Raw genomic sequence first — 25,402 nt, forward strand, 5'->3', positions numbered from 1 at the left:
TTGTTGCTACTTTGCGTGGGTGCACCAGTCAGAATTCAAGCTCAGAGGCTGTCATTGTGATGCACTATACCAACACACCAATTCATACTAAACATTCTCTTGTATACTAAAAGGTTTAACATTTGATTTTTCTGTTTTTTAAACTACAATCTTGGCTGATCAAGTACCAGAAGACTCATTTATGGCAAAAACAGAACTCTATAAAACCACCACTGGAAGGAATCATAATAACCAATCAACTACATATCTAAATCTGAACCATCATCTCCCCAGCAACACAGCCCCCTGAATCAAAATGGGCAATTTGTGAAAAAGAAAAAAGCCATGAAGGGGCATAACTAATTTTTGCTGCTATTTTAGTCCTATAGACAAAATACCCTCAGATCCTACCATCATCACACTCTATGTGTGCCTCTACCTCTGGGCCTTAATTCTTGCTATTCCCAGAGGACACATGTGACATGGAAACAAGCACCGAAAACAATGGAGAGGGTGAACACATGAAATATTCAGATGAGACAGCCATCGGCAAGAATTATGAGACATTCACAAATACTGCACATAATATTAAGTCACTGGCTTCTGATGAAGCAAGCAGTATAGGCTCAGAAGACACACAATTTACACACAAAATGAGGGAGCCAAAAAGAGTTCTTTGAAGAACTGTCATAGAAGAACTACTTTTCAACAGATGGTTCTAAAGAATTTTTCAATCAATTACTTTTTTGTAAATAGGATTTGTGAGTGTAAAGAATTAGTGTTTAAAGAAGAACCTCCACATACTGTAGCATACAATGATTTTCCTAGAACAGTACCAAGCCAAGAACCATTTGGGAATCTTTATTTTCTAATGCTGCATTTACATGTCAGCAGTAAACTGACAATGGCAAACAGCCATCATTGTTTTAAACTGAGCTGCAGTGAAAATGTTTACCACAGCTAGCAGCCATGATCCTCTCTCCACAAATGAAACATTCTGTAAAGAGTTCAATATTCAATAAGGAAAATATTCTTAACTTTAATTCATTCTACATTTTTTTCTGAGGTCCACTTTTCATAATTCAACTTTACATGATCAACCTTTTCATCCCTTTGAATTAAACAGACTGTTTTTGTTACTTTGCCTTTAAGACTGATATATATCATTGTTAGAACAAAATACCATATCCAAAATGGTAACTTTATACGAGAAACAAGAAACATTCTTAAGCTTACATGGCAGTTAAAACAGACACACATTATCTAAGTTGCTAATCTTCCTGGATCACGGGGGGAGCAGGAGCCTATCCTGCCTAGAAGGCAGGAAACAGTTCTCAGAAGAAATTACACTTTGACAAATATTGTAACAGGTTCATCACAGTAAACTTCACAGTAGTTTAGATTCAATATTACTCACTTCTTTTGCTGCTACTACTTCTACTACAAAGCATGTCCAGCACTAAACAGTAATAACGCTTTCACTAGATGATCAGCACTGTCAAAAAGAGGATTCGTCTCTTATGACCTCACATTCACTTTACCCTGCTTGTTACACCAGACGAGTTACGCGTAAACATCAATATTTCATTGCAACATTACTTCAGGTCTGGTAGGCACTACAACAGTGAAAGCAGGCCATGTGGAGATATCACCAAACCCAGAGACCTGAAGAACTGACTCTCTCTCTCTCTCTCTCTCTCTCTCTCTCTCTTTACCACCTCTGGAGAATATCGAAGTGCAAATGTAGGTCAAGGACAGCCAAAGCAAGAAGAAAAACAAGATGATCTGAAAACACAGATGCTCTCATTAAAATAATTTAAAATCATTAGCATCTCTGTCTATATACTGCTCTCTGACATAACAAGCACTACAGTAATAATGCAAATAACATTTGGCAATAAATGTTAAGCAATTATTGCCTCTAAAGTGATGCTCTAGCAGACAAAAGATGTTGTTCTGACACTGTCAGAATGTTTCATTATCTATTTAGAGTTTACAGCTTAATTATGTACTGGACCACATGGCATGCATATGGCCCTAGGTGTTAAGCTCATTGCATAATGATTTGATTAAAATACAGCAAGTTCAGCCTCTTTGGAGTAATTCTGCATGACACGCAGCTTCATGCAGTGAATATCGCCTTAGAATAAATACTGTATGTTCTAATTTCTCTGCTCACATTCATCTTCATTGCTGTAGGTGAAGGGCATGCCCACACTGAACAAGAAGCAGCTGTACATTCAACTGATTCACTCAAATCTTTGGTTTTGCTCCAAACTAAGAGCATTACTCACAAGTAAGCATTAATTACACTGTAGCAACATTTGTTTGAGCCAAATCAGAGGCATTTGTTCACTCAATCTAACCACAAATGTTCTTCTTAAGCTAAACACTAGGCCAAAGCACACAAATCAACAAAACAGTACACAAATGTTTTTAAAACCAAAAATGGCACTAAGTATGATGATGGTATGGAAGATTAATATATGACAAAAATGGTCATCTTTTCCACAGCAGGCAACATTCAGCTTAGCACTTCTTTCAAAAGTCATGAACAGCATAATTTGCAAAAGCTGCACAAACAAGATCAGCCAATATTTGATCCTAACATGTAATCAGCATATTTTTTTCTTTTGGATGATCCAAGTTATGATTTTATGGTGTTAATAATAGGAGACAGCCAAGTATATATGCATTGATTTTAAATGTTGCATGTGTAAGTTTACCTGTGTAAGGCCTAAATAGGCAAATGCACAGATAAATCCCATAGGGGCTTGAACCGTTGTCCCTTTGCCTTCAAACTGTACAAGTGAATAATAATTGTATTGTATATGATCGCTGTTAAAGTCATGTTTCAGTGAAATTTAGCGTTGCCTTGGGAAAAGTTAATGGGTCGTCTCGGGTTCCACAAGCTTCATCGCTATTGAAGGTGTCCTACATGAATTGTTACACTTTATGGTGAAAATCTGCCATCAGGGTAGCAGGTAAGCAAACAGGCAAGTGTATAGCTATATACACTGTTCAAAAAAATAAAGGGAACACTCAAATAACACATCCTAGATCTGAATGAATGAAATATTCTCATTGAATACTTTGTTCTGTACAAAGTTGAATGTGCTGACAACAAAATCAAATTTATTAACCAATGGAGGCCTGGATTTGGAATCACACAAAAAAGTGGAAAAGCACACTACAGGCTGATCCAAATTTGATGTAATGTCCTTAAAACAAGTCAAAATGAGGCTCAGTATTATGTGTGACCTTCACGTGCCTGTAAGACCTTCCTACAACGCCTGGGCATGCTCCTGATGAAGTGGCGGATGGTCTCCTGAGGGATCTCCTCCCAGACCTGGACTAAAGCATCCGCCAACTCCTGGACAGTCTGTGGTGCAACATGGCGTTGGTGGATGGAGTGAGACATGATGTCCCTGATGTGGGATGTGATGTCCCAGTCAATCGGATTCAGGTCTGGGGAACCAGGTCTGGGGCTGTGACCACAACCCCCATCTGTGGACGTTGGGCCCTCATACCATCCTCATGGAGTCAGTTTCTAACCGTTTATGCAGACACATGCACATTTGTGGCCTGCTGGAGGTCATTTTGCAGGGCTCTGGCAGTGCTCTTCCTGTTTCTCCTTGCACAAAGGCGGAGGTAGCGGTCCTGCTGCTGGGTTGTTGCCCTCCTACGGCCTCCTCCACGTCTCCTGGTAGCGCCTCCAGCCTCTGGACACTACACTGACAGACACAGCAAACCTTCTTGCCACAGCTCGCATTGATGTGCCATCCTGGATGAGCTGCACTACCTGAGCCACTTGTGTGGGTTGTAGAGTCCGTCTCATGCTACCACGAGTGTGAAAGCACCACCAACATTCAAAAGTGACCAAAACATCAGCCAGAAAGCAGAAAGGTACTGAGAAGTGGTCTGTGGTCCCCACCTGCAGAACCACTCCTTTATTGAGTGTGTCTTGCTAATTGCCAATAATTTCCACCTGTTGTCAGTTTCATTTGCACAACAGCATTTAAAATCATTGTCAATCAGTGTTGCTTCCTAAGTGGACAGTTTGATTTCACAGAAGTTTGATTTACTTGGAGTTATATTGTGTTGTTTAAGTGTTCCCTTTATTTTCTTGAGCAGTGTATTTAAGTAGGCTATGCGATGCCAAGATGAGCTAACCAGTTAAATGAGCCAGCTATAATTGTTTATCATGCCAAGTAGTTATTTTTTATAGCTGAATACATGCCCTGACGGAGTCCAACTCTCACTGGGAACGAGTCTGACTTACTGCCGGCTATGCGAACCAAACTCCAGCTTTGTTTGTACAGGGCCTGAATGGCTCGTAGCAAAGAGCCATGTACCCCGTACTCCCGAAGCACCTCCCACAGAATACCCCGGGGAACACAGTCGAATGCCTTCTCCAGATCCACAAAGCACATGTGGACTGGTTGGGCAAACTCCCATGAACCCTCCAGAATCCTGGAGAGGGTGAAGAGTTGGTCCAGTGTTCCACGACCAGGGCGGAACCCGCACTGTTCCTCCTGGATCCGAGGTTCGACTATAAGCCGGACTCTCTTCTCCAGTACCCCTGCATAGACCTTGCCAGGGAGGCTGAGGAGTGTGATTCCCCTGTAGTTGGAACACACCCTCCGGTCCCCTTTTTTAAAAAGAGGCACCACCACCCCAGTCTGCCAAGCCAGTGGCACCGCCCCCGATGTCCACGCAATGTTGAAAAGACGTGTCAGCCAAGACAGCCCCACAACATCCAGAGCCTTGAGGAACTCAGGGCGGATCTCATCCACCCCTGGAGCCTTGCCACCAAGGAGCTTCTTAACTACCTTGTCACCGATTCTATTCATAATTTTTATGGATAGAATTTCTAGGCGCAGTCAAGGGATGGAGGGTGTCCGGTTTGGTGACCTCAGGGTCACATCACTGCTGTTTGCAGATGATGTGGTCCTATTGGGGACATCAGGCCGCGAACTTCAGCTTTCGCTGGATCGGTTTGCAGCCGAGTGTGAAGCGGCTGGGATGAGAATCAGTACCTCTAAATCCGAGACCATGGTTCTCAGGCGGAAAAGGGTGGAGAGCCCTCTCTGCGTCGGGGATATGCTCTTGCCTCAAGTGGAGGAGTTCAAGTATCTCGGGGTCTTGTTCACGAGTGATGGTACAAGGGAGCGGGAGATTGACAGGCGGATTGGTGCTGGGTCAGCAGTGATGTGGGCTCTTTACCGGTCTGTTGTGGTAAAGAAAGAGCTGAGCCATAAGGCAAGGCTCTCGATTTACCGGTCTATCTACGTTCCCACCCTCACCTATGGTCATGAGCTTTGGGTAATGACCGAAAGAATAAGATCGCGAATACAAGCGGCCGAAATGAGTTTCCTCCGCAGGGTGTCTGGACTCTCCCTTAGAGATAGGGTGAGAAGTTCAGTCATCCGGGAAGGACTCGGAGTAGAGCCGCTGCTTCTTCACGTCGAGAGGAGCCAGCTGAGGTGGTTCGGGCATCTGGTTAGGATGCCTCCTGGACGCCTCCCTCGGGAGGTGTCACAGGCGAGTCCACCTGGGAGGAGACCCCGGGGAAGACCCAGGACACGCTGGCGCGACTATATCGCCCAGCTGGCCTGGGAGCGCCTCGGAATCCCCCTTGGAGAGCTGGTGGAAGTGGCTGGGGAAAGGGAGGTCTGGGCTTCATTGCTTAGGATGCTGCCCCCGCGACCCGAACCCCGGACAAGCGGAAGATAATGGATGGATGGATGGATGGATGAATACATGCATGTGTTGTAGGCTAAATTAGGTCAGCCTAGCTTAAGTCTAATTACATTCCCTTATACAGTGCAGTCTGGCTAACTATCTTATCATTAGACTATATATACATATATTCATATTCAGTGCCCATCACATTAAATTGATAACCCTGGTTATCATGAGCTAAATGAGCTATAAAAAATATTCTTAATTAATTATCCTTTTGATCTTTCATTCAAAATACTCGCAACAATCTAACCTTTATTTAAGGTGTAATGATTCAAAGAAAAAACTTCCCTAAAGAAATTTCCCTAAATCTATATGTTTTATATATCCTAAAATTCTTAGGAGTAAAATCCAACAGAAGTATATTCCTGTTCATATTTTATGTTTTTAAGTTTAACTGACAGATTAGGAACACTTAAATGGTCAGCCATGACTTCTTGTTTCACTGAGGAATATATATGAGATGAAACACTAACCCTATTCCCCTAGTCATTCATCATTACGATATAGACCAGAGAAAAAAGCAATAGCATGTTACAAACGGTTGTTGAGCTGCACAAATTAGGAAATGGCTTCAAGAAAATTGCTAAACAGTTTGAAATGACCATTTTCAATATCAGAGTAAAAATTACGAAAGAAGAACTGCAAATGTTAAGATCTGTTGCAAAGAGGACGTGTGTCTATACTGACCCCACACTCAGTGAGGAGGATGGTTCAAATCTCAAGTGGACAACGAAGGATGACAGAGGTAGAACTGCAGATATTAGTTAGGTCTTGGAGTCTGAACATCTCCCAAACCACAATAAAACACCAACTATATAACCACAAGTTGTTGAAGGGAAATTGCCAGAAAGAGGACCAACATGCTTATGCTCGTATAGCTTGCTTGGGACCACACGCTATGGTCAGATGTCAGAAAAAAATAGATGTTTTTGGCATCAAACACCAGGTGGCATGGACACAAAGATAACCATGCACCTTATCCCCGATATCAAGTATTGTGGTGGAGCTGTGATACTGTGGGTCTGTTCTTCCAAAGTCTCTGGACAATTTATTCAGATGCATAATCACATCATCAACTCCATCAAGTACCAGCAGAAATAAAATCAAAATTCATCAGCCAGGAAACTGGGCCATTGTTTGAATATTCCAGCAAGACAATGATCCAAAGCATGTTTCAAAATGATCACAAAAGTGGTTCAGCGACCACAGAATTAAGGTTTTGTCACGGCCCAAACCCCACAGAAAAACCGCGGGATGAGCTGAGGAGGAGAATCCACAGTTTGGACCTCAAAATCTGGAGAGGTTCTGTATGGAGGAATGGTCTCACTGACTCCTATAATGAGCTATTATCTTTGCAATGGAAGGCTGCACAAAATATTAAATGAAGGGGGGCTAGTAATTGTGGCACACAAAGATATTAAAAAAATATTTATTTATGGAAAATTTTAGTTTTTTTTTGTTCAATCTCTGTTCTTCAGATAAAAGATAAAAGAATGTTTCTGTATTTTCCTCATGAATTAATCAAAGTACATCAACACCTGTAACTGGTGCACCCCCATTCTGAGCTGTACAAGTTTCCTCCTGCAGGAGCTGCAGTAAGCTAATTGCTTCACTGCTTCATAGCATGTGCTGTATGAACTGCATGAACTAGGCCAGGGCTAGAGAGAGGCCACTAATAATACCCAGAGTGCTCAGGCTGTCTTCTGCACTCCACTCAGAACTGTGCCACTCGTTTAAAGTGAGCATGAGACTTGAAATATTTTGTACACAAACCATAAGAGCTACTAAAACCAGACGCTCTGTTGTGATATTTTGATTGTAGTGTGGGTGTTGGTAGCGTGGGTGAATAAACTTCAAGGACCTGAACAAGTTTTTTGTTAATAGTTTTTTCTTGTTGGAACACAGTTACAGCCTTGCCACGCACATTCTGTTCTCCCTTTCTCCCTTACTCTCTCTATCTCTCTATCTCAGAAAATGCTAGTACAAAGTTACACTGAGATATAATGGGACAAAGTAATTAACCAAAATATCTCTTTACCCAATTTTTCTCCCTAATTTAGTCATCATGTATTCCATGAATTCCATATGGGAAGGTGAGGTGACAATGTGCTTCCTCTGAGATACATGACGTACCAGTGCACCAGTGCCACTACAACAGCATAACTCAACAGACCAATTAACAGCAATTGCTAATTTTGCTAACACTTGCTTGATTTGGCTAGTATTGTGCTGAATGATGGTGAAGAGGGAAGACCATCCACCCAACTAGAGTGAGGCCAATTTTGCTATCTTGGTCTCCTGGCTACAGATGGCTATGGCAGGGATTGAATGCTCCTGACGATAGACTCAAAGCTTAACAGTTGCTTCGATATGGAGTCATACACTGGAAGGTTTTAAGTAAAACAAATTATACATACGATATGGATTATGTAAGAAAACAAATTATTTCCTTCTTTCTCTCTTTTTACCTGTTCTTGTTGCTCCATTCATCATGTTTTTTTTTTCACAAAATGTGAAGAAAAACTGCTGAATTAAAAAAAAGTAAAAAAAAAAATTAAGATACCTTTTTAATAGCGACAATATAAAAAAGGATTAGAACATGCGTTATAGAGCACAAACCATGAGCATTACAGACATCATCAGTATAAGATACAGTCAGTATATAATTTTCATAATTCAGTTACTCTGTATTTGAGTTCCATTACAAAACATGATAAATGCCAAATTCTCACTCTGAGTTTTTGTTAGTGGGATTGAATGCTGAATAGAGCCAAACTAATGTTGTCCATTATATGTTTAGCTTTATTGTTTTCAACACATTAATTGAGTGAAACTATCAAATATATATATATAGTTGTATGGATCTTACCGTTGACGAGTACAGTGGTCCTTGGAGTGACATCCAGCTCTAGTACAGGTCCAAATGGAAACGCCCACAGTGCAGATGCCAGGCAGCAGAAAACTGTCAGCACAGACAGTCCAGGACACATGATGACCACCATGATGGTAATACAGATGAGGCTGGAACCCTTCCAGATCCTCCTGACAGCACTTTGTCTCAATTGTCCAGTCTATGTATGTTGTGTACTCTACTCTGTACTGTACTCTGCACACAACCCACGTTTTCTATCCAGCAATGCAATTACAGGGTGCTAGCTCATCCTCCTGCTGTCAAAAGTTGAACTCTGCATGGAAAAACAAGAGGCTAGTTACTTTTCTCCCAGCAGATATACTTACAGATGAGTTGACAAGCAAATAAATCACACTTGCATGCAGATTGCTATCACTGGCTGTCCAAAATGTAACTTCCTGACAAACAACAGTCTCAAAAGGAATTAGTTAGTGATGGTCACATGCTGATGCCAAGCTACATAAATACCATCATTCCCTGTCAGAAACATTAGCAATTACATAATATGAACAAAACTCTGAAAATAAGATAAATTAGAAATTATCTCAAAAGCTTACGAGCTTGGTTTATTCTTGTCAAAAATGGCATTTTCTGACATTAATAGGTCTAAGCCTAGAGAAGAGGATCTCAGTTCTACATAGTACCAACAATTAAACATAATATCAAAATTTTCAGTATTCAGTATTTTACTTGGTCTTTATTAAAGCCTCCATTCTTATCACGGGTTTTCAGATTTTCACCTGCTGGGATATTTTTCCTCTAAAAGTTCAGTCTTAGAAGTTGGTTGTATTTGGATGGCCAGTCTAGTTGGTTGATTAGTACTTTATTGTACTTTGTATTGCAGGAATAGAAGACTTTCACTTTGGGATTAATAAAGATTTTAGAGTCTTATTTTCTCTGTATCTTTTAATCACCTTAACTTTAATCATTTTCCCTTGACTTTTCCCTTCCTTTGGGTAAGTGGATTATCCTGTATCTAATCTCAAAAATATCTCCAGAAAACCTGCATTTAATGGCACTTTTTGAATGTATATTACAATAAATGAGTGCAGTCTTTGACTTTTGCCTAGTCCTGTAAACATTTTAAGCTTTTAATTCATGACTTGAACTCTGTAATCTAACTAAATATCTTTTGAATGGCAGTTTATATAATATATATCTTCTTCTTCCCTTTAGGGGTCGCCACAGCGGATCATCTGCCTCCATCTTGCCCTATCCACTGCCTCCTCTACTTTTATACCAACCATCTCCATGTCCACCTTCACTACATCCATAAACCTTCTCTGAGGTCTACCTCTTCTCCTTCTACCCGGCAGCTCCATCTCCAACATTCTTTGACCAATATATCCACTATTCTTCCTCAACACATAGTGATATATGGCTTTTTGTTATACTAACTCTAGACTTAACTATCCCCTAATTGATAGTCCCCTAACTGATAGAAATAAATGAATTTATTAATGACATGTTTATCAAAATTTGATTTGTTTTTATTCACTTCACCTTCTGCACTTTCAAATTCAAGACTAAACTGAAATGCTTATTTTTCTGCTGTTGGTTCGTGCCTTTCATCCATAAGCTCTGCAAATGTACACATCAGTGCTAACATGTCTTCCTCTGCATTTTGTGTCCTGATCCTGGTGTCAAGGACAAACGAAACGTCACCTTTACAAAATCAAAGGAACACCACATGGAAAGGTAAACACATCTGCTACATGGGGGGATAAAAAAAATGGCTGTGACGTGGAACTGCAAGCACAAACAGAAATGTACTGTATAACAATGGAAGGCCTCTTTAATGAGCCTGAGAATTCCCCCCATCAGTGATGGTTTGGAGTCATTATTCTCTGATGAAACAGAGCTATAAAAGCCCTTGTCCATCTAAATGAATTTACCAGTCTATGTCAGTTATATTCAAACTCATTCTGAATGTTCATATATTTATTAGCTTCCAATAAATTCTATTGAATTTGAATTTTAAAACAGAGGTGGACCAAATCTGTAATATAAATCTATAATAACATCTATATTGAACATTTCTATGAAATAATTAGCTTTTAGGCTTTACAGAGAACACTTAGTATTAGGCATGTGATATATTGACTTGTTTCACAAAGAGAGCTTTTCACTCACATTACTCTACTACTTTCTTCATTAATGGTTCATATGCTGACAAATAGGTACTTCTAATAAGGCCATCTCCCAGGCATACTATAAAAATGCTTCATATCTCATTTCCACAGATGGCTCAGAAATCCAATTCAGTCACAATTCACAAGTGTGTGCTTTCATGCCTTGTTAATTCTCCATCTGACAGTAGTTGGTCTTGCTGGAGTGTACTAAAATACTGAAAGAGGTTCTTTAAAAAGGAGCATATCAGGCCAATAGTAATAATTACTAAAATTGTCCCAGAAATAATCATACCATGAGCTTTTAAAGAGAAAACAACAAATCACTTCTTAACTACTCCATTTATTCTGTATTATTTACCTAGCATCATATTCTAGTAACGCACATAACTAATGGCAAACTTAGTCAATACTGTGCCTAAGACTGAATAGTATTGTACAAAAATCAAAGACCATCCTTCATTTAAAAAAACTTTTAATTACAAGTAGAAAACACCTCCAAAGTTCAGTCTTAGAAGTTGGTTGCAACTTTTTCTTCTCACAATCCAAATAACACAAACACATTCAGTAATATTGAGGTCTGGATGTTGAGGTATACCAGAAGCTTTGTTTCACTTATTTATATAATTATCTTTTTTTTCTGTTTCATTTGTTCAGTAACAGTTTCTTGGCAGCTACACTTGCTTTCAGACTCATAGTGTTGAGGTCTTACATGGTTGTTAATAGTCCCACTTCCTCTTTAACTCTATGTTTTGAATCACAGTTTTGACTTGCATTAAAGTTTACTAAAGGGTTGTCTCTGACATTTACACAGCACTGTGAACATACTAGTCCTTGATTTCATGACTTGATTGAATTCTGTCATCTAAATGATATCTTAAAAAATAATGTGCTGAACTACAATGCGCCAAAGCCTTTTTTGAAGTCAAGTCATAAAAGAGCTGCTTTTGGTTCCCTAAAAAACTTTGGTTCAAATGTGTGAGTGTGAAAAAATGTATATATAAGGCTTTACTATTGGTATAGGTTCTGGACCAAGTGAAGGATTGATTTTTTTTTGTTATGTGGAGGTTCTGTCATTTTAAGGTTCTTTACACTCCAAACATCTCATTTACAAAAACAGTTTTTTAAACAAAGCTATCTGATAAAGGGCCCATGTCCTGTAGATTCTTTGTTTTTAATGTTTTTTCTAGATGTTTGTGTGGTTTTATGTATTCAAAACTGTCATAGTTTGACTTTACATGACCTATCCACTGACTTTCTTTTATCCCTTGGAATTAAACAGATGATTTTGTTATTGTGCCTTTAGGACAAAAACACAAATAAATACAGCAGAGCTGATTGGCTCTCCAGTAATGCACCCCATTCAAACGCAGCCTGGCCTGAAACACTTCTTATAACTTCAGCGTGAGTGGGCGGAGCTAAACTGCACTAGGCTGAACAGGCAAACAGTGACAACATAAAAACAATGAATTCAAAACTTCAGCAATGTTTATATGCTATATAAAACTCTATTTTAAAAGGTGAAGTAAATCCAGTTAACAGTAGATGCAGGTTTAAGAAACAATGGTGAGCTTTCAACAAATGTTTAAGTCCAAATAGAATTATTATCTTAGGCTGTGCTTAGTCTGTCCCTATCATGAGAACATGAAACAGAGGCTGACTTGAAAAATCCTGCTCAATACATCCAGATCTCAAGCTGAAATGCTGAGGAAAGAGTGGGAGCACTCATGTCAAATACAATGTAAACCCTTGATGTTCCAGGATATAATCTCATGTTTCACTTGTTTGTCATGGACTAAATGTGTACCGACACTTTTAATGTGAGCTGGGTTTTTCTACAAGAAACGCAGTGGTGCAGAACATCTCCCACACAGTTCAAACCAACCAAGAGGGCCAAATCTACTGGCACCCAGAACACAAGAAACTCAGATTTTTCTAAAACTGTTCAGACTCCAGTAGAATCATGAAACAGCCTCATAAGATTTAAATTTGCTGACCTAATAATCATCCTTGCAGAACTAAAATCATTCTTCTGTTAGCCTCTGACAGGCCTGACTGAGACTGCCTTTTTTATGCTAATGCAGGAGCAGCTCAACCTACGCAAACGATTCTCTTAACCAGTTAAAGAAAACCTGGTTACAGCATCAGCACAAGCATTAACAGCAAAGCTGGCTTCATGGCATCGGCATCAACCCCAGCAATAAAGCAAGCAAAAAATCTGCAGAGCAAAGTTATAAAACTCTTCCTTATTTCACTAACTATACATATAAATAATACAAAAAGTGTTCCATTGGCTGCAAAAAATGCTCAAATGTTTACAAAATGCCTTAAAAAGCTGTTTTATAGCTTTGGATACTATAGAACGAAATGTATAGAGAGTCTTAGGATGCTACTGTTATTTTCCTTATAGTAATAACATCAGAATGTTTGTAGAGCATAAAGAGAAAAAATGGGTTACAACATTATGAGTAGTAATAACATATTAACTAGTAAGATGCCAGATTCAGTGATTGAATTTGACTTTGTAGATTGAGAATATATACAATAAGGTAGGCTACAGCTAAGCTCATCCTCACACATTCAGAAGCCTAGTGATGAGATTAAGATAATGTTTCTGTCATGACTTTATCTGTATGATTAATTCATTGCTTGTCTAAATTAAGTAAATCACGTGAATGAGGAATTACAGTGAACTGGGAGCAAAGTATTGTGATTTTACTCTGTGCCTTCATAGCTTTACACAAGACACCTGGAGAGAACTTCACTTTTTCATTATAACTCACCATAGAAACTGACTGACTGAAATGCTCTGACTATTTTTCTGCGCAACAAAACACCTTGTGGCATCCTCACATTCAGAGTTTTACTCTTTGCTTGTGTATTCTTAAAAACAGAGACAAAAACCAGAAGAGCCTCTGCAGCCCAGTCCAGAGAGCCAACTGTATATTTACAGAATATGGAAATACATTTAAAACATGAAGCACTCCCTGAAATGAGTGGTTTTCACTGCTGATTATGCGATTATGGCTTTTTCACTCTATGTATGACTTACAGCAGTGGTAGAGTTAATAAGCCATAATTGCATATGACCTGAATAAAACGTAACTGGCATTCCTGAAGCCAATCTGACTAATTCTTAACCCACTAATGATACAGAAAGCAACTTTCTAAAAAAAATAAAAAAAAAACACAGGTCTTTCTGCTTGTAAATTCCACAGAGATCAGGCATGAGTCCACACCACTGCGGCATTTTTAAAGGGCACTTCTGCCAGCACTTTATCAGTCACCTTCACCTGCGTGTTTTTAGAGCTCAGCAACATTATCGAGCAGCGTTAACAGCTCGACGCGAAAAAAAAGACTAAACCAAACATCTGTGAACACATCGTCTGCAGAAAGAAACTACACACGACTGAAAAGATCTATAGTTACTGTACCTGAGAGGCTGCATCCACACGGCAGACACGGACAGTGCAGCGCGTGTCAGGGTTAGTCTTTGTTTAGAGTGAAGAAGCCGCGCTAGTGTCTCCGAATCCCACAGACACAGCCCACGATGTAACGCACATGCGGTTCACTGTCCCAGGTGAGGACACGCCTCTTTATGAATATTCATGAGGTCCGCTTATAGCCCACGCCTTCCAACAGAGCTCATTCTCACACACATTAGAGACGTCACCGCGCTAAACAGCGGCTTCTGCACCTCACAGGGTTTTCAGAAACAGCAGTGGACATGCGAAAGTTACAGCAGCTTAACTGACTGTTTCCATTATTACTGAGTGAGTACAGGTTTATGTGTTTAGACAAAATTACAGCAACTGTCTGTGTTTGCAGTATTTCACATAAAGTGAACTTGTTGTGGCTCTAATTAATCCTGTATTGGTTGTTTGTGTGTTAGCTTATGTGTGTTAGCCTGATTTCACTCACTCAGCAGCCTTGAGTCGTGCGCCACCTACAGGTTCAATCTTCATATGTCTGTATACGCTCTCTCTCTCTCTCTCTCTCTCTCTCTCTCTCTCTCTCTCTCTCTCTCTCTCTCTCTCTCTCTTTCTCTCGCTCCCTCTCTCTCTTTCTCTCGCTCCCTCTCTCTCTTTCTCTCGCTCCCTCTCTCTTTCTCTCGCTCTCTCTCTTTCTCTCGCTGTCTCTCTTTCTCTCGCTCTCTCTCTCTCTCGCTGTCTCTTTCTCTCTCTCTCTCTCTCTCTCTCTCTCTCTCTCTCTCTCTCTCTCTCTCTCTCTCTTTCTCTTCCATGTTCCTCCTTATTTACTTGTATTTATGGGACATGTAGACTACACATATAAGTATATAAGTATGGTTTTTGCCTTTTTGGAGAACAAATACCAGCACAGAGCACAGCATGAAGAGTTGAGTTCCCATTTCCACTGACAACCTCCAGGTGCCGGTAAAATGACCGTTCACTTCACTCTACAGCTGACGTGCTCTGGTCTCTACAAAGCCTTTAAGACGAGATAACAAGTTTTCTTATTTGCTCTTGTACATAATACGTTGCTTTTCAGTATATTTACTGAAACAACTTGTGTTGTCCATAGTTCCGCCTTCAAAGGTTTAGCTAAAAATGTAAAAACAAGTGATAACATTTTTTTCAGTTCTTTCTTTCTTTCTTAATGAAAATAACAATGCGTGGTTGCAATTTACTAATCCTGAAAAAAAAAACAGTATGGATGAATCTCTTGCTGGTCTAAGGTGGTTTATACTGCTCTAGTGCTGGTCTGGTGCTGTTTAGCAGGTCTCCATGCATGGTCATGTTGATTGAGCAGCATCCAAAACACAACATATGTGTACACAGTATGTGCTGTTTTTCTGTGAGGGAAGGCATGGGAACAGGACTCTAATGCGTGGGTACAATTTAATAATGCTTCTGTAGGCTGACCTTAAAATCTTTTAAGAAGCCTTCTGAAAACTGAAAGTTTTAGTATTAGTAATTTAGTATTTAGTAAAAACTGCAGTTTTAGTATTTCACATAATGTGTGCTCATAGCTAAAGGCTCATTAGTCCTGTGTTAGTTGTTGATGGGTTCATTTATGATTATTGGGAACAGAATTCTAATGCGTGGGCACAATTTAGTAATTGTAGGAATGAGATAGTTAAGTCATGGTCGTAACTTAGGCGTGTAAATGACAATCATCATGTTCCCACACTTTGCTTGGCCACACAGTAGGAACCTGTTTCTAGAAATGGTGTCACTGGCTCTAAACAGGGACTTCTGTATGATGACTGTATGCTGTTTTTAGAAGCCACATGAACGTAGATGTCAAAACTAGCAAATTGTTTCCATTAAAACTGAATCAGTGCAGATTTTTGTGTTTAGGCGAAATCACAGTAACAGTCTCAAAAGAAGAGCTGTAGTTTTAGTATTTCACATAGCATGTGCTCATGGCTAAAGGCTCATTAGTCCTGTATTAGTTGTCGATGGATTAGTTTATGTACACTAGCCTGATTTCACACAGTCAGCAACTTTGAGTCGGGCACCACTTTTAGGTTCAATATTAATCTGTACCACATATTAGAATCCTGTTCATCTGCCTGACTGTTATTTATTTTGTTTGTTTGTATGTTTGTTTTTCTCTGTCTCTATCTCTCTCTCTCTCTCTCTCTCTCTCTCTCTCATAAAGCTATTAGAGAAGCAGACTGCAGCCTCTCTATGTTCCTCTATTTCAGAGAATGAATGTGTTTTATTGCTGCATGTTTTATTAGTATCACATATGAATTTTAGTAGCCTTTGGCCTTTGGTCTCCTTTTGTTCACAAAACTGTAATATAATAGATGTATTAGTAAACAGTTTGTTTATTTATTCAGATATGATGAACACTGAAGTTCTGTACTCTAGTAAATGGTTGATGTGTCTCTCTCTCTCTCTGTCTTCCACGTTCTACCTTATTTACTTGTATTTGGATATATAGACCACACATAGAAGTATGGTCTTTTGCCTTTTTGGAGAAAACATTTTTTTGTGCTTTCTGTACTCTAACATCCCTGTACAACATAAGATGACTGTTAAATACTTAATACGTTGAATCAGGTGTGTTAGATGACAGAAAATCCTCAAACGTGCAGTATTGGGTACTCAGGACTGGGATCCTAAAGTAAGAAGTCTAGTGACAGAGGAGACCTTGAAATGTTTTATCATTAACACTGACGTACGTGCAGCCAGCTAGTAAGGAAGGAAGCAACTGGAAGGAAGTGATTTAGTTCCTTTTTTGGATACAGCAGGCCTACAGTCACAGGTAGGTAAAGTAACCTAAACATATACTCTGGGAAAAATTTGCTTACTTCAAATTAGTAATGGCTCAATTAGGAGTAAAAATATGTTTCCAGAAAACACAGCGAACAGAAGCACAAAAGTACCATCTTGAAAAAACTGCTTATGAGGAAACCCACAGATCTGAATCTCAATTTCTGGATAATTAGATCATTAAGATACGAACAAAGTCATTCAGGTTTGATGTGAAATGGTTTGTTCAAGATACGCCTGCCAGTTAGAATTGTTGACATTGGTGGTGACAGGAACCAGACATCAGAAGAGTTTAATGCCTCTAATGCCTTATGAATTTGCTGCCAGATATGTTGTTTTATGATAGTTTCATGAAAACCTTTTGTTCTAAAACATATTTTTTTTTTCTGATTTAATACTAATTTTCCGTTGTCGGTATTATACATAAAAACTCAGAAGATGTGGAGGTTCACTGCTTGTTTTATTTTTATAGTAAATAAAATGTTAATGTTTGCATCGTAGATATCGTGACCCCTGTTTCCCATCACCACCACTGTAATAAAGAAGTATGAGTTGATTTCAGGTGTATCCTGACTTCCACCCAGTGACTGCTGGGATAGGGACCAGCTACACCTGTGACCCAGAAGGATAAGCGGCTTACGGAATGTGTGTGTTTGTGTGTGTGTGTGTGTGTGTGTACAGAATTCCCCCTTTAGTACTTAACTATCAGAACTGTAGCAGAACTTCAGAGTGCATCCAACATCTATCAGCAGAGGGAGTGAGGTTTACATTACTATTTGTATTTGCTATTCTTTTTTTTTGTTGTTGTTGTTTAAAGTAAGATGTTGAAGAGCCATGAGGAGCAGCAAAGCTGTACAGATGCTGTCTCCAATGTGACAGAACAAAATAACACAAAAAAAGTTACAGTAAAGTTAATGACTAAAATGGAACATTAAACATTAACATTAACAGTAGCATTGTGTAAAAAACGTTAGCTTCATCACACATTTACTCAAATTAGGAGTAAAAGTATTATAATTGAAAATATCAGGAAGGTCCAAATCCATTGTTTTATAGTTGAGTGAGTATAATCACTATCCATCTCTAAATGCACTAATATAAAATAGCCAAAATAAATAACTAGGCAGTTAATTTTAATAGAATTACGGAATTAGTAGGACACAACAGCCTACAAGCAGCAGAAGAGTTTGGACTGTAGGAGGAGGAATGAGGGAGAGAGGGAGGAGGTGGTAGTAGTGTAGCTCTGATGACGCCACTCATTTCATCGCCCACACATGACTGGGACTGCTCGACTGGGGTTTTCCAGCGCTGGGCTCTAACAGACAGACTGCACTAAAATCGACACTTTCGGGTTATGGGTGTTTATTGTGTCATATTGGCGAGTACAGAATAGCCGTTGTGTCCGCATGGTGAGTATTTCTTGTTGACGAGAGCTTAAACAAGACAGACGCGATAAGCTCATGCTGTCAAGTGTTAAATGTTTGCCAGCCGGGTGACTTATGACTGAACACGTCGCCTCTTTCTGGCACGAACGCGGATCCTCAACAGGAAAGCTAATGTTAGCCAACAAGTTTGCTGTGGTTCACCCTTAATGTATTCGCTACAACGAGTACGTTAGCCTAAATATAAAATGGAAAATGTAGCTTTTCTCTTGGGTTGGGAGTAGTCCGGTAGCTAGTATTGGTTTGCAAGCTAGCTCTTAGCTAACCTAGCTTAGTAGCGTTAACTAGCGCTATTTCTGATGTCTTGCTCGGATCATCTGGCGATGCAGCTGATTGCAGCCTAGTAACTCAGTGGAAAGCTATAGTTAGCTGGTTAGCCATGAGCAGACAGATGAATTAAAACAGGTAACGGAGTTTTTTTTACCTAACTTGGTTGGCATTGTAACGTTAATGCTTTATTAGCAGCCTGCGTTACCTAATTGTTGGCTAGCTAGCCAACGCGCTAGCTACTAACACTAGTTAAAGTAGTTGATCTTAAAATCAAGCAGTTAACTGTGTATGCTCCTTGATATAAGTATAGCCATTGAGGACTTGGCTGTAGACCTGTCACCTCTTGTTTGCCTTTACAGTAGACTGAATTTCTATAATAGAGGAGAATGAGTTTGTGTGGGTAACTTAATATTGGCGTGATAGCTGATAACATTTATCTATGCAGAAACATGGCCGTTGGTCCGAAAACCTTATTCTATGCTTCATGCTGCATTAGAGAAGGGACACAGGTGAGCAACCTGTCACTGTATTACACTGCTGCCAAGTAGCTCACTCGCTTGTATTGCTGTGCCTGATCTCTGCTTGGATCAGGGATTTCTACGTTTATAGCCGCTAGGGAGCAGCCACCTGTTCTGCCAGATGAGATGGAAATCACTATGTGGACAATGATCCAGCAAAGGGTAGCCAGTGGTTTTGCTTCACTGCAAGGATCAGATGGGAATCAGACCGGGAGTAACACGTTCACAAACACAATGCGTGCTTCTTATGATGTTAGGGGGTAGCTTGTGAAGTTAGTGTGTGAGTCAGGTGTCCTGCCAGAAGCCAGATGCTATTCATGCATTTTATCTATCACGATGCCAATAGTTAGATTTTGTGCTTCAGACTGTAGGATGAGTGTTTGTGGTGTTCCAGCAACTGGAATACAGGAGACCCTCTTGTGCATTGCATTCTTTAAGCTGCATAACTGCTCAGTGTTTGATAGACATGCAAACTGTGTACTTTATTCCAGTAAAAGGATTTCTTTTGTGCAAAGTAAGCTTATGTTTATTGGATGGGAATATACATAATGTGTTTGTATTTGAATAGTACAATATGTAGTAAATATATAAAATGTATATACTTCAAAGTATACTTAATTTCTGCACATTTAAAAGAAAATGCAAATAGCTGTGAAGTAGAAATGAAGTAGGATGTCCAGCAGTAAAAGAGTGCTATTATTCTAAGCTAAAGCCCTTGATTATACTGCATTACTCTTATGTCTAAAATACATCACCACCCTGCTTTTGTTATTATCAGAATTCCTTTTTAGGATGGTGACCAGACCCTGCTTGGCTTGTGGAGTGAATCAAGCTCTGCTGGTGGAGGAAAAGCAGAGAGAAAGTGAAAGAACGTGAAAAGGATGGGAAAGAGAGTGTGGAGCTGTTGCCTGGGTGTCTCCACAGCGGTGCTGTATGGCTCCCTGTCGCTTTTTGTCTCCATACTGCATAACGTCTTCCTACTTTATTATGTGGATACGTTTGTGTCTGTGTACAAGATCGACAAAGTTTCATTCTGGGTGGGCGAGGTGAGTTTGTCTGTTGTAGACAGTTATCTGTGTAGACATATACCCAACAGACCATCCAGCATCCACACAGTGCTGTTTTTATATCATTATTGGGAATAGTATTTGGTTATTATTATTTTTTTATTTGTATGTGAATGACACTCAGAGCAATTGACTGTGTTAGTTTGCAGTTGACATGAAGTTCTTGTTGTTTGTTCACACAGACTGTGTTTCTAATATGGAATAGCCTGAATGACCCCTTATTTGGCTGGCTAAGTGACCGTACCTTCCTCAGCTCTCATCAGTAAGAATTCTGCTACGCAATTATTATTCTTTCTCAATATTTATAGATTAGTTCTAAATATTTGAATTTATTCCAAACCTGATTTAGAATGATAAAGAAATGCATCTCTTTTTTTTGTGTTTCCCCAAAAAGGAAAATTGCATAATGCATGTTCTCCCTCTGTTTGATTCCTAAGGTCTGGATCTCAGATCTCCTCGCCTGAGGTGGTGCTAAAGCGACTGCAGTCTCTCTCCAGGAATGGGCCACTTTTTGCTCTTTCCTTCTTGGCCTTCTGGGTAGCTTGGGCCCACCCTGGTCTGCAGTTCCTCATCTGCCTGTGCCTTTACGATGGTTTTCTCACACTGGTGGACCTGAACCATAATGCCCTGTTGGCTGACCTGGCTGTGTCTGCAAATGACCGCACACGCCTCAACTTCCACACCTCCTTGTTCAGCGCACTAGGTTCACTGTCCGTTTTCCTCTCGTACTCTTTCTGGGACAAGGAAGACTTCATGTCCTTTAGGCTGTTTTGTGTAGTGCTGGCTGCCCTGTCAATGATTGGCTTTGCCGTGATATCACGGCTGCTGCGCTGCAGGTTCCAAAATGAGGTCCGATCACACAAGAATGAAGAGGAATTGCTCAAAGAGTATGCTTACTTTTTAAACTTTGCATATTTGTTTAACAAAATTGATGACTCGGTAGCTTGGATAGTAGCAATTTAATGCTGAATAAAAAATGTTAATATTACTACAAATCCTTTTGTATGATTGCTAGTATTTTCATGCATTATAGTAGTTTCATGCAGCTTGGTCAGCAGAACTGTACACAATACGCGATTTGGCTGCAGATCAGAAAAAATACAGAATTGAAGTGTTTTTTATAGGTCTGAATACTGCAAGTGATTGTAACTCACACTTATGGATTTGTTATAGACTTTTTTCTGGCTAACCGTGTTTGCAGAAATTCATATAAAAATGTGAAAACTATGGAATCTGTTATGAAGAAAATAGTTTCTGGAACTTTGTATTTTCTGTATCTGTTTGCTAAGGACAACCAAGTTTGTTACAGCAACAGCAGTAACGCACATTTGCCACTTTACTTACTTGTACTATTGCTGTAAGTTTGTAATTTGCTTTTGTTTGGTGTAATGAGAGAGGAGCTTCTGTGTACCTGAATTGTAAGCAATTCGCAGAGAAACAGAAAGGCTCTCAATCAGTCTTTCAGGCAGATAGATGAGAAAACATTTCTCCAGTTACAAAGTTGTCTCGGTCCCTTGTGAGCTTCTCACCATGAGAGCAATTGAAATAGCTTTTTCAGTTGCATCCTGTTATTCTGACTATTTGGCTCTGTCTTTGTTTAAATCCCTATTCCCATTTGCTCTCTCATTTTCTATTTTTATTTCTGTTCTGTATCATTTGTATCTTAGACTATCTGTTGGCCATGCACCTCATGCCTCCACCGAGAAGCCTGTCACTCTTCGAGAGTATCTGAAGCAGCTCTCATGCCACAGAAACTTCCTTTGGTTTGTTTCAATGAACCTTGTACAGGTAAATATTTTTACTAATCATTGGAAGTTCATAGCTAAATGTTTTTTTTTTTTTTTTTTAAATGTGATCACTCTCACAGAACAGTTGGATATTATTCTACCATCCTTTCTGCAGGTATTTCACTGCCACTTCAACAGTAACTTCTTCCCTCTGTTCCTGGAGCACCTCCTTTCAGACCGGATCTCTGCGTCTACTGGCTCTTTTCTGTTGGGTAAGAGCATTTGGCCATTGTTGAGCATTTGCCAAATTAAGGCAGACTTCATAAGACATGAGCAAATAAGAATATTACTTCTGACACTAACTTTGTCTGTGTAGCCGTTGTTAATTAAAAGTTAGTTTTACTGTCTAGTAGTGATAGCAATAGAGTATAATTTAAAAAACAACAAAAAAACATACTAGCTGTCTTACTATTGCTTTTATAAATTATGTTGCACAGTAAGTACTGTATCTTGTGTTTTTTTTTTGTTTGTTTGTTTGTTATGTATTTGTATCTCAACGACCTTAGTTAGGGGTCCCTCTCAAAATAGTTCCACCATATTTTGAACAGACAGTCTATGCCACATATGTTAAGCTCCGGTCCTTGTGTGCCAAGGCACTGCAGACCTTAACATGCTGTCTCATTAAACACACCTGATTCAGCTCATCTGCTAGTTAGAAAGACCTTCATGAACTAAATTCAGAGTGTTAGGTGAAGGTAAATGTTAGTCTCTGCAGCACTTTGGCCCAGAAAGTCCCCAGTTTGAATGGCTGAAATGATTTAAGATTTTAATAATTAAAATTAATTTCACATCTTCTGTTCAACATAATGTCTTGGACATTAAATACTGTTTTTTTTTTCTTCTTTTTTTTCCACCTATTAATTACAGGTATCTCCTACATAGCACCCCATCTCAATAACCTTTATTTTCTGACACTCTGCCGAAGAGTGGGCGTCTACGAAGTTATCCGTTGGCTTTTTATCTTGAAGCTGGGCCTTAGTATTGCAATGCTGCTGGCAGGAGCAGACCAGGTGTATCTGCTCTGCCTGTTTATTGCCAGGTAAGAACTGAATATCACTCTCACACAAACAGTCATATTTTGTCTTTAATCACATAGTTTATGAAGATGTTTAAACACCTATTGGTAACTAGCAAAGATACTTTCTCTAGATAAACAAAGCATTTTTTGTAAGTCGCTTTGGATAAGAGCTTCTGCTAAATGCTGTAAATGTAAATGAATACCCCTGATCTAATTACATGCTTTGTTTATTTTCTAAGTGAAAATAAGTTAACACATCCTCTTCATAGAAGAAACATTCAATTACATTTACTCCGGATTTTGGTGCATGATTGAGTTTAACATATTGGGGGGTGAAATCTAAATGTGCCATAACTTTTGCATGGGTCACACAGGACTTTTGTAAGTTCTAAAATCTTTACTAATCATTTATATATACTAATCATTTATATATGAACCTATCTTTACAGTAATCGAGTGTTTACTGAGGGGACCTGTAAGCTGTTGAATTTGGTAATCACAGACCTGGTTGATGAGGACTTTGTAATGAACCGACGACAGCATGCGGCCTCTGCACTACTGTTTGGGATGGTTGCTTTGGTAACAAAACCCGGTCAGACCTTTGCCCCCCTCATTGGCACCTGGCTGCTCTGTGTTTACACAGGTGTGTGTGTGTATATTTATGATCAATATGCAGCATTCAGTCTTTGCAATGAAAGTCTGAATTTTTTTACATTCTTTTTTTCTGCCAAATGTTTATCTGGCCCTATTTGTAGTATTTTATTGCCGCATATCAGCCATATTATTGTGTAATATTGTTCCTCTAAAATCCCTTCTAAAGCTTATTAATTATGCCATGGGTTTCTTTATTCATGGGTGAATTTTAATTGAAATGCACCACTCACTTCATTTCATTTTATGTAGCTGTTATTTGAAATGAGTGGTGCATCTCAATTAAAGTGTGTTTTTATTTCTTATTGTATTTAATTTGAGTAGCATAAAATGATTAGAACTAAAGGTGAGAGAAAGATTAATCTTTATGGTTCTTCCTCATTTTCTTTCTCTCTAGGCTATGACATCTTTCAGCGGGATCCTGTTAAGGACTCTGTTGCAGCTGTAGCCGTCTCAGGTGCTGAAAGCCCTGTGCCACTGCGCCAAGGCTGCTTTTACTTACTGGTGTTTGTGCCCATCACCTGTGCCCTGCTGCAGCTGCTGTTCTGGTCACGCTTCACCCTCCATAGCCGCAGATTACAGAGCATCAAAGCCTTGAGACAGGATGCCCAGCATGGTCACCTTATAGACGTGAAGGCCATCTGATACTGCCCACCCCATTCCTCACTGCCTCACACTGACTCAGGATGGAGACTGATGGCTGATGTCGCTTCTCGGTGTACAAGAACTCTGTGATAGAGAGATCTTAATGAAAACTGCCTTATTTTCTTATGAGAAGAAACTTCCTGCATGTGTATATTTATAAACTATATGACCTAGGGACCAAATATTAACTGTTGGAACAATCATGTGGTGTGGGACCATATTGTAGAGTAGCATCTCTCCTCCTTTGACTGCACTTTGTCTGTACAGTACAGTTGAATTGAACAGAGCATTACCTACCAAGCCTACATTTTTTTTTTTGACCTGATGTAATATCTGCATGGGCCTCTGTGGAAGAGTCAGAGTAATTTGTTGCAACAGTCATTTTATTGCCAGTGAATTTAGTGGTACTGTAATTTTAGGAAATGTTTACGCTCACTTTTTCTTGCTTACTTTGTCTTCAAATTGGGAAAAAAAGTATTTTTTTTTATACTGAGTATTTTATACATTTTAGTACAGCATGATAACTGTGAACTTGGCCAGTCTGTCAAATAATTATATTCTGGGGTAGTTACTGCAGTTACACAAATGAAATCTCTCAAGATGGAAGTATTTTTGTGTAAGGAAGACTTCATTTGCAAATATTTTCAAAGAAGTTCCATTTTTAAGGCATTAGCTCATTTGTACAGCTTCTGTGTCATCACAGCCACGAAAGCAAAACATTTTCCAGTACTGAATGTTTCATTGTCAGAGACTGATGTTTACCTTTTTGGTACCCCCAGTTCTTCTTACTGTTTCTGCAATTTAAATTCCAGGAGACAATTTTTGTGACTCAGGAAATTTGATATGTGCAAAATAAAGCCCATTTAATACTAGTGATTCAACGCTCCTGGTCTGTACTTTATATCAAAATATGTTTTGTAGAAAATGATGAAATGGTGTGAATTCATTGCGTACTTTATTTGATTGTGTGTCATTTCTGTATAGGTTGCAAT

The 25,402-nt window shown here is 39.3% G+C and overlaps 2 protein-coding genes across 7 annotated transcripts in view; one reads left to right on the top strand and one right to left on the bottom strand.

Annotated features, from left to right (window-relative positions):
- Nucleotides 1-14,339, bottom strand: part of sema4gb (sema domain, immunoglobulin domain (Ig), transmembrane domain (TM) and short cytoplasmic domain, (semaphorin) 4Gb) — a 47,884-nt gene extending 33,545 nt beyond the window's left edge. The window contains exons 1-2 of the mRNA XM_017696070.2: nucleotides 14,202-14,339; nucleotides 8,597-8,912 (exon numbers count right to left, since the gene is read on the bottom strand). Of these exons, the coding sequence (XP_017551559.1) occupies nucleotides 8,597-8,729 (133 nt within the window). The 5' untranslated portion in view covers nucleotides 8,730-8,912; nucleotides 14,202-14,339. The remainder of the gene's footprint in view (nucleotides 1-8,596; nucleotides 8,913-14,201) is intronic.
- Nucleotides 14,340-14,441: 102 nt separating this feature from the next.
- Nucleotides 14,442-25,286, top strand: mfsd13a (major facilitator superfamily domain containing 13A). Of its 6 annotated transcripts, XM_017696076.2 has the most exons (10): nucleotides 18,647-18,859; nucleotides 19,170-19,233; nucleotides 20,021-20,288; nucleotides 20,492-20,571; nucleotides 20,747-21,196; nucleotides 21,977-22,097; nucleotides 22,212-22,308; nucleotides 22,964-23,135; nucleotides 23,564-23,757; nucleotides 24,163-25,286. In XM_017696076.2, the coding sequence occupies exons 3-10, from the start codon at nucleotides 20,124-20,126 to the stop codon at nucleotides 24,408-24,410; spliced, it is 1,527 nt and encodes a 508-aa protein (XP_017551565.1). In that variant the 5' UTR covers nucleotides 18,647-18,859; nucleotides 19,170-19,233; nucleotides 20,021-20,123; the 3' UTR covers nucleotides 24,411-25,286. The 6 variants fall into 6 exon arrangements, with proteins under 6 accessions (XP_017551566.1, XP_017551560.1, XP_017551567.1 ...); XM_017696077.2 differs by lacking the exons at nucleotides 18,647-18,859; nucleotides 19,170-19,233 and adding an exon at nucleotides 14,442-14,540; XM_017696071.2 differs by lacking the exons at nucleotides 18,647-18,859; nucleotides 19,170-19,233 and adding an exon at nucleotides 18,240-18,421.
- The last annotated feature ends 116 nt before the right edge of the window (nucleotides 25,287-25,402 follow it).

The sequence above is a fragment of the Pygocentrus nattereri genome, chromosome 13, assembly GCF_015220715.1.
Source record: "Pygocentrus nattereri isolate fPygNat1 chromosome 13, fPygNat1.pri, whole genome shotgun sequence".
NCBI lineage: Eukaryota > Metazoa > Chordata > Actinopteri > Characiformes > Serrasalmidae > Pygocentrus > Pygocentrus nattereri.